The sequence below is a fragment of the Thunnus maccoyii genome, chromosome 6 (assembly GCF_910596095.1).
Source record: "Thunnus maccoyii chromosome 6, fThuMac1.1, whole genome shotgun sequence".
Lineage (NCBI taxonomy): Eukaryota > Metazoa > Chordata > Actinopteri > Scombriformes > Scombridae > Thunnus > Thunnus maccoyii.
In genome coordinates, this window is record NC_056538.1 from 3,040,757 (window position 1) to 3,056,610 (window position 15,854).

The 15,854-nt window shown below is 38.5% G+C and overlaps 1 protein-coding gene across 5 annotated transcripts in view; it reads left to right on the forward strand.

The window, feature by feature from the left end:
- The window catches only part of bcas3 (BCAS3 microtubule associated cell migration factor), a 361,503-nt gene that overhangs the window by 189,230 nt on the left and 156,419 nt on the right, over positions 1-15,854 (forward strand). The window contains exon 23 of one of the 5 annotated variants that reach the window (XM_042413574.1): positions 8,074-8,310. The exons of the other annotated variants lie outside the window; for them this stretch is intronic. Within the exon in view, the coding sequence (XP_042269508.1) occupies positions 8,074-8,084 (11 nt within the window). The 3' untranslated portion in view covers positions 8,085-8,310. Of the gene's footprint in view, positions 1-8,073; positions 8,311-15,854 lie in introns of those variants that run through there. 5 annotated transcript variants of the gene reach the window in all.

Sequence of the window (15,854 nt, forward strand, 5' to 3'; positions counted from 1 at the left end):
GCCCTCTGTTCACTTCACACATGACGTGGCCCACCTTTTCACCCATCTGTCGGAACTATTGTGCGTGAGTGTGTGTGTGTGTGTATGTGTGCGTTGTGAGCTGTCATGCGAGGCTGGAGCGGTGTTGATCAGCGGGCCAAGCCAATGGCATATGGCCATGTCCTGGGGTGCTGTGGCATGTAGGAATGCAGGATAGCAAACTGAATGGACAGGAGCTTTTGCACATGGCTGTACGGATACTGACATGCCAACATTGCATATGCAACTCATCAAGTGGAGTTCTGAGCACCCATTTCTCTCTTTCACTTCCTCCTCGCTGCCTACAAACTGCTATCAGCAGTGCCAGCACCACAGTCACATCTCTATACAAAGTGTGGGAGGAGCTGGCTGTTGACAATGCAAATGGGCTGTGCTGGATTTATACTACCGATACCATCTCCTCCCATCAGGTGGGCTGCACCATCAGCTAGGACAAACTCAAGAACTTCTCTGGTTCCTCCTTCCTCTCTTAACCACAGCTTGAATAAAGTTTCTAGAATAAGGCCTCTGGTGCCCTCAGTGTTTCTTATCCATGTTCAAGCAGGTCCTCGGCAAATTAAGGAAAACTTTAAAGTCACCAATTTTTTAAGAATGGCTGTACTGAGATTGAAGGGATCAGTATGCTTCAAATAAAGTGCTTGTGGGATAGTTGAGGAGCATCTGAAACCCTCTTGCGCAACACCTTTCTGAGGTTATAATTTGAGTGGGCTGCATCTGACAATATTTGTAACTTTCCGAGATGGACAGTTAGATAAGCAAGGCCACTTTTTGTGTGATGGAAACACCCAATACCTTTGTGGATAGACTCTATTTGAGTGTGCGCTGTATCCCTGTTTGTGCAAATCAAGTTGTCATACTACAAAGACACAAAATTCTTGGAAAGTGATCAGGAAGGCAGTGTGATGTAGCCAGGAGGTAGATATTGTGGCGTGTGCCCCACCTTCGAGTGTAGTCATTCAGAACAGGTAAAAACACTTTTGCCTTCAGACTTGGTCATATGATATGTTGTATGAACTAGTTCAAGCATACTGAACCATTTAGTCTAGAGGTTAACACTCTTGAAACGTATCCAAGAGGTGTGTAAACCCACCTCTACATATGTTGTTTTTTTTCCTCCACATTTTCCCATTGGGATTAATAAAGTGCTCTATGTATCCATCTACAAGTTTCACCATGTCCACTTTAAGCTGCCTATACTGTATGTGGTATATGTAGTGCATTACTAGAATAGTGTGCTCTTCATATAAAACTGGGAATCTCTAATGTGCGTCAGTGTGGGGATTCATGGTATGAAATACTCTACACCAACACAGTTGCTTGCTTTCCCCTCATTATTTATTCATATAGACTGATTGAATGACTCTATGGTGTGTTTTCCCACAGCGTATAGATGCTGAGTCTTTATCTAATGGACTGAGTGTAAGACGTATTTTATCTGTGCTGCTGTTAGCTTCCTTTTTCATGTACTCATACTTTTTTAGCCACCACCGTATCAAAGTCTCAGGGATCAAACTTCTTTTCATATTTTATGTTCTATAGATCACATTGTTTTTACAAGGTGTCATTTTAAATAAAGAAACACCTCAATAAAAGCTGCAAAGCCAATGATTCAATGGGCTAAACAGCCAGTTAGAAAGCTCTCGCTGCTGATTCAACATGCCCTATTGGGTGAATGGTCATCTATAATGGTCGACTGCTGCCAGCAGTGCCAGAAACAATGTAAAAAAAACTATGGGCAATGATCAGCCACTGACAGTCAATGACAGCCCAACATAGGCATTTTATCATTGCTGTGGTGCTGTCTCTTTAACAGAGGTATCTATGACCATGAGGCCACCAACCATTACTAATGCCAACCACTGCTGTCAGTTACATCACGGTGTACAATCAGATCATGGCATCTATTGGTGCTTGTGGACCAGGTCTTGGAACCCACTCTTTCGAGTTCGGATTCATATTAGGATAAGTACACATTTACAGTATTTCAGCCCTGTCACTAAATAGAAAGTTGACATTGGACGATTCTGCAAAACCCCGGATTACATTTAAAACCAACATTTTTTAACATCCAATACCTACAATTTAAAAATTCTTTCTTTCTGCAACATCTGCGTATTGCAACTGCAATACTATTGAGGTTAGGATAAGTGTGTATTTAAGACAAATAAACTCTGGTTAAGGTATGGTTAGGCAACTTAAGCCCTTGGTTAAGGTTTGTTTCTGTAGAAGTTGTCCCCATGGCAACTGATGAAAAAGACTATCTATCTATGCACAATATAAAAAACACAGAAATAACTGATCAAAGTAAATTAAAAAAGGATGAATGGGACTTTCTACTTCTTAAAAAAAAGCTTTTTCCATCAAACTTGCATGGCCAGAGCATATATATGTATATATATATATATATATATATATATATATATATATATATATATATATATGATGTTATGATGATGATCCCCCCCCCCATGGCTTACTTAGAATATGTTTATGCAAATGAGAAAGAAAGTGCTGTAACTGCATTGATTTGTCAAATGGGCTGTTGAGTATATCTTTCTTCCCACTGTTCCTTTGTCTGGAAACTTTGTGGGAAAAAGAAGAATGAGAGTAAATATCACAACTCACAAGTGTCACAAAGTAATAACTTATGATAATCTGTCTATTCAGTTTGGAGGAGTGTTTGTTTATCCCTTCTCCTGCTGTTCAGGACACAGTGTTGTACATACTGTAGATCCAGATGTCAAAGGAAATGATCAGCATTTATAAACAAATTAAGGCCAATTTGGCATTTAAACATGTTATGGAAAACTCTTTTCAGCCCATAAACTGCGGTACAGGGGCTTTTTTTTTTTTTTTTTTTGCAATATGCAATAGCTTATTTGGATAACTGCATAATTCATCTGGACACCTTTTGCTTCATTGCAAGCTGAACTTTGAATGATGATGACACAAAGATACTCCATGGGGGAATATTTCCCCTGAGGATTTTTTGCACATTTGACTTACTCATTCACCGACAGATACGCTGAACTCAAGATATGTCAGTACTTTTTCAGCCCTTGTTATTTTATTTTACATCTGTTTAATAAATTACTGGTATTTTATTTTCTGCCTCAACAACAGTAGTGATTCATTTCCTCTAACCTAATGCAGATTGCTGGTCCAGATTTTAATCCAGTGATTTTACAATAGCAGTATTATAATGACGCTTACAAAGATAGCAAGCGAGAGTGAGTAAAAGGGAGAACATTGGCATGGCAAGCGATAAAGACTTAACCCTTGCTCCTCTGTGTTGTGGATTAAATGTAGCCTGTTTATTACGAGCTGGGTTTGGGGATAGAGGATTAAGTGGTCCCTCACCTCCACTGCCTCCCTCACCTCTCTGCTCTGGGATTGTCACGGGATAGAGCACTTGCATTAGGACCTGGTACTTATCATGCTGCTCACAGTGGGAGCGCAGAGAATGTGATCACTGAACAAGTTGGCTTGACCTTCCCTTTAATTAGGACTTCAGGAAGGTTCAAATTGAACAAAGGCCTGACAAAGAAGTCCTGGTCTGATTTACAGATATCCTGTGTCATGGTGTGTCTACCAACAAGTTTTCTACAGCTTAGTGACAGCAGGTGGTCCATGGCTCATAAATCCTTAGACAGCCTAGAGAAAAGGTTTTTCTTCACTGCCTGAGAGAGACATCAGACATCTCAATCACCTTTTTATACAAGTGTAAATAATGCACAATATTCATGTTTTTGTTCTTAAGACTCAAAAATGTGTTCATGTTTAAACTGTGGAAAACCATTTCCACCATGACAAGCTATTGAAATTTTAATAGAAATTTGAATTCAAAATTTTAACTTAGCAACTCTTAATCATGACTTTGAGTTGATTCAAAATCATAACATACATAGTCAAAATGATGACTTTTTAAGTCATAATGATAGGATGATAATATAAATTGAGAAGCTTTATCAACTTTCTATTATGAGATAGTAAGTTCAATTTTCTACTTACTGTCACAGTCTTTGCTTACTAACTCAAAATTATGACACACCGAGTTAACATAAGAATTTTAATTCAAAGTTATGAGCTCGATTGAATTATATTTGCCACTTCCTTTTTACATCACAATTATAAGTCATAATGCTGACTCTCAAAATTGACTTTTAATTTTGTTACTATGATCTTCTAAAAGAAACTGACATTTATACACAAATGTCAATTATCTATGTACCTGTTTTGTTTGGTGGTGTATTTCTATGTGGTGTCACATTTAGATATGGGATTCACTAAGTAAACATTGAGACATTCAGTTAAAATTATCTTTTAGGTCACTATTATAGGTCATAATTTTGACTTACTATCTTAAAACTTGTTTTTAGCATTCCTATCTTTTCATGTCTTTTTTTTCTTTTCTGGCAGAAATAGAATTCCACAAAAAGCTACCTTTACCACAAAAATTCTTATTATCCATGTACCCATGTTGTACGGGGGTGGACATTATTTTTATCTTCCTGAATACTGGACAACTGTACAACATGATGTCACACTGAAGGACTTTGAAAAAATAAAATGTTGCAGCTTTAAAATGCAGAGGAATCAAGGAGACATGCTTCTTTTTTTAGAGCATACATTACTAACACTATGATGCATGAAATATACACAGCACCAAACACACAAGTGTTCTCTCTCTCCATCCCTTGATATGTTCATCACTAATGAGCTGCTGAGAGATCAAACATAGGAAAAACATGACAAGAAATGATCTTTCAATATTTAACTTCAGGTGTCTGTAGAAATACTTTATGACACAGCTACAGTAGGGCCTGCTCACTCTGTCATTGCTAATGCTATTTATTCTTGATGTGTTGCGTCTTGCTCACGTCAGTCTGTTGGATCAGCCTCCATGTGTGAGCATCAGCCTTGAAATTTGATTGGACCATCTGGCTCATAAAGCTAAGGACTGTGGAAGACAAATGAGCATACTGTCCACAATATAAATAAACTGTACCAGGAAATAGGGTTCTTGTAATTGGTTTAAGTGTAGTGACACAAGAGTTCTGACTGACTGACAGAACAGTGTCATTGTGGTTATAAAAGCTATTTTGTTGTTGTCCCACAAGGCATTGTGGGTGTTGAAGTTGTTTGGGTTATCACAAAACATTTGTTCAAACAGATATTTTTTCCTCAAGTCTCAACATATGAACATGTGGATTGGGAAATATTTTCAAAATGTTTTTTGGCCCACCTGTGGAATTTCAAGTGGTTTAATTGCTTTGTTATGTTTTTACAATCAGTTCAATGTGTGCAAATTTCAAAATAGGAGACAAGCGATAGTTTGACTGTTTTTGACTGTTCCTTTAGCTTTCTGAAGGGTGTAATTTTCATATTTCACTTTTAAAAATCTCATTTTGGTTCCCTTGATTCAGTTTGATTTACTCACTGAAATCTTCCATAACAGTGTATTTATTCACTGCCTAAAAAAAAGAAAAGAAAAAAAAATCACTTATATGGATCACAAGTACCGTGAGATCACAGCAATAAGCCGAATGAGCAAGAGTACCACCTCCTCTGCATGTTCTCCTCATTTAATCTATCATTTAATTGTCTCCTAAAAAGACACTAAAATTGAACTTCAGTCAAATTCTGTGTCACCCCAGAAGATTAAATTGCCATGTTCTATAAATCTCTTTACCGTATATCAACAGATGGTTCCTCAGATATATTTCAAATCACATATAGTACCTGAGGACCAGTCTGTCATCATTTTACAGTTAGTTGCGGATTTCATATATACATAGATACTATCTGTTGTGAAGATCAGTCAAATGTTGGGTCACCTATTGGAGGGTTATTGGGCAAAAAAAGGACTTGTAATAGTAGGCAATTCAGCTGAAATAATATTTTCATAGCGGGGAAAGCTGGGAGCCATGGTGACTTCCAGAGCTGTCAAAATGGGACAGATCCCTGTAGAGCAGCTTTCTGGCAGCATCCTCTACACCTAGGCTGTCTTTTTATTAGGAAGGTACAGTGTATCTGTGTGTATAAGTGTGTTTTCTTGTGTCGATGTGTAAGACACAACTGTGTTCTTTGGCTCTCCTCGACAGAAACAAAGGGAACGTGTGTCTGCATTTGTGTCTGATGTTGTCTTTAACAGTTTCCCTCTGAAGCCTTGTCAGACATGCCATACTAAACACACACTCACACTCACAAGGCCTCAGAGCCATTGTTTCTCACACAGCAGGGCACAGGGTCGATTGCCAGTTGTGGAGCATTATCAGCCTCCTTGTGTTAGCTTGTATGTGTGTGTGTTTTTTTGTGCAGACATGCTCTCAGCTGAGGGAGCTGGTTCACGGGCCGGTCAGAGCCGCCTTATTTCCTTTTAATTGACTTAAGATGGGCAAACAAGACCTCAGCAAGCACACGGTACCCATTACACTCACACACAAGGAACACACAACGCCAAGATGCACACTAATGAAGCACACGTACTGACACACACACAGCCACAATTGCTCCTGCGTGTGTTAGCTACTTTACAGTTCCATCAGACTAAATGAGGGGGTTGTGTTTTCTCAGTCAGCACTGCTGCTTTCCAGCCGCCTGCAGCTCTGCCAGGACTCATTGACAATTGGTAATCTTTATAGCCACCTTGCTGTATAATGTCCACCTTGGTTTAGTAATGTGTATTCCACTCCAAGGTCATCATCAGAGAGGAGACAGTCTTTGTTGCCTTGCAAAACTGAGTTTAACATGACAGCTCGCAATATATCTGAAGCCTCTTTCACACATGGAAGATTGAGAGTTGCTGGCTTTAAATCTCAGTATAAGACAGTGGTTTTTGGCATTAACATTTAGTTCATAGGCCGTAGCTAACAGTTCCATATTGACTCTTTTCACACATGATATGAAAGTTCTGCGGTGAGGTCAACAAAGCAGCCAGTTGGAAAATAATGACGCTAAGGAAGAAAAGCATTCTTGATTCTCTCACAGACGCCTCAGTGATGAATCTTAAGACTTATTTTACAGCTTCTTGAACGACTTATGACCAGCAACAGTGCTGTAGGAAGACTCATCCCTGCATTAGCAGCCAGTAGTTGTTTTTAGCATCCTGTAATCTCCTGAATATTTGATCCTTGATCATTGATTAGGTAAGACATTTTAAGAGCATCCAAGCTGTTCCAGTTAAAATGAGTGTACAACTTTAAAGCTGAGTTTTGGCTCTTTTAAGTTTAGTTTGCTCACATGCTGTGGATTTTGTAAGTAGTGCTGCATTCCATTGTGTATGCATGAATGAAAAGCTGAAAGAACAAAAGCAAATTAAGCTCTATGTTTGAGTTATTTGTTTTTGTTCTCCACTGCACAGCAAGATAAAAATTACTCACCTGCCATGAGAAGAACCTTTATTCCCTATTTTACGGTTGGTTCAATCACATCATTTAAAGAGTTTCTTAAGAGTGACTTTCAAAGAAAGGAGGTAGGAGGAAGGTCGGCGTTTTGATCTCCAGCTCCTGTAGTCCGTATGTCAAAGTGTCCTTGGGTAAGATACTTAACCCCAAATTGCTCCTGAAGGCTGTGCCATCATTGTATGAATGTGTGTATGAATGGGTGAATGTGGCTTGTAGTGTACGTAAAAGCACTTTGCGTGGTCTGAAGACTAGAAAGGCATGATATATATGCAGTCCATTTACCATTTACTTTTATACAGTTAGACTCATGAGACAGATTTTTAAAAGAATGGTCAAAATGATGAGTCCTCCTGACTTTTTGTCCTCAGTACGGGTCAAGCTCCAAAAACACAGTATCCTACACTTCCCATAATACAACACAATAAACTGCATCCTCAAAGCGGCTACATACAGAGCTGCATGTCTCACTCGCTCATCTACCCTCTGCAATCATGGATATGCATGCAAAGGAAAAAGTGTGCTAACAAACATACACACACACACTCACACACACACACACACACACGCCACCAGCAGACATTTAAAACCCAACTTTTTTTGTTTTTTATCTCCTGTCTGTCTCCCGCAGGTTATTCCTAAAAACGAAGCTCCTCGCTCTGCCAATTACCATTTCAATTGATTTATTTGCTTTTTTTCCTCGCAAGCATGCCAGTCATTTTCATTGCCCCTTCATCCATCCATCCATCCCTCCATCCATCCATCCATCCATCCACCCACCCTTCCCTCTCTCACTCACTACCCAATCATTGTTCTATCATTGGTGTGAGAGAGAGAAGAGGACAGGCGGAGGAGGAGGAGGAGGAGGAGGAAGAGAGGAAGATGGCCAACTTTCTACTTTGTCTGTCTTTCTGTTTGTCTGTCTTGTTCTCAGTGTGGCCTCAGAGAAAGGTCCACATGAAAATCATAAGGAATAGTTTGAAATATTTCAAAAAGAAATAAAACATTTTGAATTCAGAATGAAATCTCATTGACAACAACCCATTGGCTGTGTCCAACCAATAAAAAGGTTGAAGAATATTTTAAAGCACTTTACCATATTCAGTTAATCCAGTCATTTAGCAAAGCCATATCAACATTATAAGATGCTCTCCTTCAAGAAGCTGACATCACTTATACAAGGTGGAGGCCTTACTATTAATCCCAACACCAGTCCTAAAGTTTTGGTGATCAAATGTCAACTTGACAGGCTCCACATTCAATAGTTTCATTTGCTGCCATGTGAACCAATACCAAGCTGTATTTGAATATTTTAAGGCTCAGGTTGGCTGGGTGTGTATGAAGTTGCCCAGTTCCAGGCCACACCCACATCAATGCAGACACATTTAAAGTTGCATCTTTTTGTTTCTGGTTTGGCCTTAAGGCCACATTAAGCTGATGTTTCTCACTAAGCTCTTGAATTGAATCACAGAGTGGACAGGAGCAACAAAGCTTTTTGAAAACATTAATACAGTATATGGCTTCCAACCTTTACTGACATGTTTGAATAGCAGCGACCTTAAAGGACCAACTCTGTGTTATTGTTCATTTTGTACATCAATTCAGGTGATCACGCAAAATCAGTGGTGCCACTGATATATCTTACTTGAAATCAAACCTGCAATTAGATTTATTGTCTCAGTGCAGCCACCCAGTTCTAAATAATGGCAGGGATGTCCAAATTTGTTGTTAATCATTATCCTTCTGTTTTGACATTTCAGTGCAATAGAGTCAAATATTTCTGACTTAGTGTCAGCATGGCCTCAATAAATATAATACCTTAATTTTGTTTTGATGCATATTGATACATTAATGTAAAACACTGATCTCTGCTAGGGATTCACTTTTTAAGGGATAACCATCTCTTGAAACCAAAAGTTCAAAGTGGACCTACTTCGTCAACACTAATAGTGTATGTAAGACTAAGATATATATTTTCAACAAGAGCCTGTTTCAAATTATGCAGTTTGATTAAGGCCATTATCAGGTTTTCTCTGCAAATGATTATACATTAAACTGACTTGGACAATGTTTGGCAAGATTTATTTGATTATTAAACTCATGGAATTTACCAGACTTTCATTTGCTGAGTGATTGGACAAGAAACAAGTTTCACAGAGTGATACAAGTCCAATCTGTTCATCACACGACCATTATCTTGAGAAATAGCAGTGTACTCTGATAACTGGAAGCAGCACTTCTGGCAACAATAATCAAAACACATTCAAGGTAACTTAGATCAGGCATCCTGCCAATCCGAATGTTTATTCAAAGTATAATTGAAGCTGTTGACCTGGTCTGTATGCTTCAAATATTCATATTGACTGTCTGACACTGAGTCTGTATATCATAATTTGTGTAAGTCCTGAGGATGGTGACTGATTGAAACAGTCAAGGTGCAGCCTTAGTATACGAGCCGAGTAATTACAGCTGCTTTTACATTGATTTTTATGTGCTTAAAATTAACATCCGCAAGTGTAAGGCCACCAAAAAGTAGTAATGAATTGCAAGTGAATGAACATTTTAAACTCCTATTCTTTAAATACTTTTCTTTAAATGCCCCCAAAAAAGTACAGTAAGAATTACTTGCCCCATAAAATTTAATACGATGAAGTCATATTAACTTCCCATAGCCAAAATTGCTGCCTCATAAGAACCAGTTAGGAAGTCCTCCAAGCCATCAGTTGGGAACAGAGATTGAAACAAAGTGCGCTGGGCTCAGCTGTCTCTTGTATCACAGGACAGTTTCTCTACGGAGCAACTCACACAAACACATCCTCCACACACACTCAGCAGCATTTGCCCTTTAGGCAGAGAATAAAGCATGTATTATACATCCAGCTCAGGATGAGAGGGGAAGGAGGGTATATTATGAGTGAGGGGAGTGCACAAGTGCACTTGTGTATGCAGAAGACCAGGCAGTATGGTGTGTGTGTCTGTGGGCTTCTCCGGTGTCTCTGTGTTCTCTTCAAACAGTCCATATTAATATACATGCAGTGCCACTTTAAAGAAATGCACAAGTATTTGTACGTGTTTAGGTAAATTGTCCTATTGGATAGATTCCCTGTTAAGTGATAAGAATGGAAATATCTTAATCATCCATGTTCTCCCAGAAGATGGTCTGCTCTGGTGCCTCATGCTGACATCTTACATACTTTACACTATGTGGAGTGATAGGTACATGAAAACTTCAAACATTGACACTCGCGGTTGGAAACGGGAAGTGAACTGCTGTCTCCTGTCCAATTTTTACCATCTATCTATCTAGCCATCCACCCAAACCACCACCTCTGAATATGGAAATTTATCACCTTATATTGACATCACTTCTCCAGGTCATTATTACTACGGCCACTAGATGGCGTCTGTCACTAAAACGTAATAATAGGTCGTTTTTGCTGAATTTTCGACCTATACTGTCGTTTTTCTTTTGAGGATGGGCTGTGTTTTCTAGATTTTTTTTAAAACACTCAAATATCTGTATGGGCCTTCACTATTAGTGTACAAACAACACATACAATACAACATCGACAGCTTTTTGCTTATCCAAATGTAATCAAGTTTGACGAATGGTTTAAAAAGAACTTCAGCAAGTACATTTTTAATATTTATCACCATCCTTGAGGTCTAACATTAGAACAAAACTCCTACTCATCTCCCAGGTGACAAAGGTTACATACCATCATTATTTCAAACCTCAGCTATTTTACTGTATTGGTGTGCTGCATTTAAAGCTCACAAAATTCAAAGACTTGTTTGATTTTAGTTACCTGAAAAAAGGTTTCCCTTTGGTGGACCCTATTGCCACCAGTATACACATAAGTGTTAGCACAGAGCCTACTGTCGCTCAGCATAGATGGAGCACAGGAGCATATGGGAAATATAATAGATGGAAAACCTGAGCAATGGGCCGATCTCCAATAACTTCTTCTCAACTCCTGTTGTTATTGTGCACATGTGTCATATACAATAACTGTATGTTAGACCTCTCAGTACTGCCTTTTGAGGTCTAGTTTGATGGTTTTTAATAACCAGTACATTTTCCCCCTCTGTAATAACGAGTTAAAGTGCTCAGTTATATATTTGTGTATATATATAAAACCTGACTTCATGTGTATATATGCTGTATTCCATTTGTATTGTTTTCAGTGAAAGTCTCCATCATAATTTGACATTAAACAGTAAATGTTTTACCTTAAGCTGGGAGTTTTTTAAGTATGTACAGCCACACACACTACACCATCTTTTCTCAATTCCTGCTCATTTGAGCATTATGCCAAACTTGTGTGTTGTGTGTGAGGACAAAGGACAACCTCACATCATGTAGGCCCCTGGCGCAGTGTGTTTGTGTGACAGTGTGAGTATAATTGTCCACACGACGAGAGCCAAGAATGGTGTTTGTGTGCATGTGTGTTTTGTATTATTTATACATATGGATGAAGGAGTGTTTGAAGGGGGTCTTTGGGGTCTTTGTTGAAACTAAATAAATAACTGGTTGTGGGATGTACACACACACACGTACCCGATGGATTTTATTTCCTATTTATTTCATACAGTATGTTTTGAATTTTTCATAATATATTCACATAGTACAAATTTTCACTGTATTGTAATTTAAGTATTTTCAGATGTTGCTGGTTACATGATATCATGTCTCGCATAGTTTTAATCCTTACCTCTCCCATGTATTTCTCTTTGAATCGTCAGTTACATTTTGTTTATTCATTGTTCACTTTATTACTTACTTACAATATATTCTTGCTTCTTTCTCGTTCCTGTTTTCTGAAATTTTCATCCGTTGTTACTACATGAATATAAAATTTGATTGTATAAAGAAATCAGTATTTGCACTTGTGTAAGCAAAAGACACTTTGTTCTTTGAAGGATAGCACATAACCATCATGTGTGTTGAAAATAAGACAAGATGTACCTTTATTGATCCCCTGTAGGGGAAATTCAGTTTGACACAGCAACCCAAGGGATTCGATTTTTTACAGTAAAAAAAAGTACGTATAAAATAAATAAATAAAAAGAAAGACTGTCTCACCCAAAAATAACAGCATTGGTAATTTGTTCAAACACTTAAAATGACCTACAGTTATGTTCCTGACAAGCCATCCTATGAATAATGTTGTCTCTAAGAGGCAAAGACAGAAGTCCCCTAACATTGTTATAGTGCAGAGAAACCTCTGGGGGGGATTGTGGGATGGATGGTCCAGCGTAAAAAGTGTCTGAACACCATCATTGCCTAACCATAACCAAGTATATTTAGTTGGCTAAAGTTAACCACATTTTAACCATAGAGATGGTACATCATTTATTTAACACATATGAATCATTCTGTAGCAGTCTTCTCTGTCATTTTGGAAGACACAGACAAACAACAACGAAAGTTCCCGTTTAGGGATGAGGATGTTGGAAAAGAGATACCGCCCAAACACTTCAAATACAAAAAGCATCTATGCAGCAGTATTTGGGATCCATAAGGACAAGTTTCTGATTTGTCATTGGACTGAGCATGCACTGTACAGTATGGGTAGCAAACAGGTGATGCCTGCTGGTGCATCAAGGTAAATCGGTAAAGCATTCCTAAAAGAGGAGGCACCAGTAGATAATTCACTGGTGTCCAGGCAGTTCTGAAATATGACATAGTTGGATATATAGTTGCCAAAATGATCTGTATTAGCATTGATACTAATGATGACACTTTATACAAAATTACTATCTAAGCATTCTATCTAGGTAGACCTAAATGTACGTAATATAACACCTATTGAAATCTTAAGAATAACTCAAGATTTAGTTGAAAATACAAAAGTGGGTTATGTTAACCCACTAATGCACAGTAAAGAATATGAATCAAGAGATTAATACAAATAATAGGAATATACTTATGTATCTACTATGAGAATGTATGGTAGCATTTAAGTATAAAGCTAACTGTTAGCCTTGAGCCACAGTCTCTTAGATTAATAGGTTATTGAGAGGTGTGTCTAGTTAAACAGTTAGACACTGGAACAATTATTTCACTGTCATTTTTGATATGCTGCTCATTTGTAGATTAAAGGTGCACTGAGCAAGCTGTTTTTATGTATAACTCATGAAACATTTACAATACAGGAAGTAAAAAAAAAAAATCTAAATTTAACACCAAAATTCCAAACACCCCCCCCCCAAAAAAGCAAATAAATCCTTTATCAAAAGAAACGTTTCCATCCCTCCTAGAATCTAAGAGGAAGAAATTTGATTCACAAAGGTCACTTTAATCATATGTGGACAACACAGACCATCCAACTTTGAACAATTCAACTAGTTAACTCTGGGTGACAGCAGGAGCCACCAAATGCAACTTCAGCATAAAAAATTGAGTCAGAAGGCCTTAAAACCTGCAAACACCCTGTGTCCCTGAGTTCACATTTTTCTGTGTACATGTTGGCGTTGCACTCCTCTCCCAATTTGAACCATTACTCTCCACTTTGTAATCAGCTCCAACAATTATAACCTCGCAGTGCGCCTCTGATTACTGTCCGGGTGTATTTTGGACTGTTCTGGGAATCCAGAAAAAACTGATGCTGGTCCCAGCAGAACTCTGGGTCACACACATTTACAGTAACCCCGTCTGTGTGTGTTTGTGTGTGGGTTGCTGTTCGTTTGAAGTTCTCATTCCCCCCAAATTACAGTGCTGCCATAATGAAGTATTACCATGCGATTCCAAGACAGACCAGTACAAAGACTCAGCGAGTGTGTCTGTGTGAGCGCGAGTGTGTGTGCTGGACACTTGAGGTGAAAGTTCAAATGGGATGCCCGAGTGTCTGCTCAGTAAAAGTGTGTGTATACTTGTGTGTGCTTGCATGAGTTTTATGATGCAAGTAGAAAAATAGCTTTTGTGTGAGATTCAGCCCCGCTGCGCTGAGGCGAGTGTTTGTGTGTGTAACAATGCGTATGACTCTGACTGAAAGAAAGGCAGTTGCGTGAGCAGTTTCCCAGTTGTGTTTCTAAATGTGTGGATCCACCAGCCAGCTGTGACAAAGCTCAGTTTGAGCTCACACACACTCGGAGGTGCGGACGTCTTTGGCTGCAGGCTGTGCTGGCCTCACCTACAGCCTCCCCGGCCTGCTGAAAGTTGCATGAAGCCCGTCCGCCTCATACATAGTACATCAGCACAAACATGCCATCGGATGATATACATACTGCATTGGCACCTGTGCCCGCCTTCACTAACAAGCAGCCAATCCATTTTTCATCAACAGATGCAGTGGGACGGGTGTTTGAGGACAGGAAAGTATAGGAGGCGGTGGGTGGGAATGGGTGTGTGATTTTTGTTTTTGTTTGTGTGTTTGTTGGGGATGGTGATACTTGTCTTTTGTTATCTCCCTTCTCTACACGTTTCCTTTGTTTTTCGCTTGGTCAGGAGAACTTCTTTTAAAGATGAAGTACTTATATAAGTATATAAAGTATATATATTATGATTAAATAACTATTTGTAATATGAAAGGTGTCACTCATGTGATGAACCACAGAGAATTATTACCCAACTCATCATGGAGCGTTTTAGCCTCTTTTGGCTCACGGTTGTGTTTTTACAGCCTCTGCTCCTATCAACATCATTTCCAGAAGCATCAGGCAGTAAAAAAAAGCTCTGTTAAACCAATTGTACACTACCTGTCCAGCACCTAACAACAGACAGACACAGTTAGTGACTAGCTGGTCAACATAGTGGAGCATTTAGCAGCCAAGAAACAGCAAGCTTTTGCTGCAGTTATGTGTCAGTTTAATGTGAAGGTAGTGTGGGAGTTATACTATAACTTAGTAAAACTTGGTTGCACCATACACATTCCCCTAGCAAGTCTAAAGCATTCATCATTAACTTGTGATGGTAGAATGATGGAAGATGGAAGATAATGACTGTAGACCCTGAGGAAAAGTGTTTTTTTTAATATTTAGGTGAGCTAAAAGGGAGATTAAAGCAAGAATGCATCATCTGTGGCAGCCTACATCACCTTGACATTTACAATGACACTGGTGCTCTGTAGTGTGCTGTTCAGTTAGAGCAGAATCTTTTACATCAAGGTAGAAGATTTCCAAAGATCTTTGTTAATGGTGTTTTCATTATGTATGGCTGTATTTTTTCACATTAGTAAAATAGTAAAGTATAACAAAAATGTTTGTTGAATAATAATTGCATGAGTAAATAATGAGGGTATGTTAGATGGACAAACACATATTGTACAGTATCATAGCATATTTCACTTTCTAGTCTTTTTAAGAAAAAAATAATTAAAATGATTTTTAGTCAGCGATTAGTAATGGCCTTCTCTCCCATAGTATTCAAATTTGCAAATCTCTAGATGTGACATCACAAAAAAATGTTGC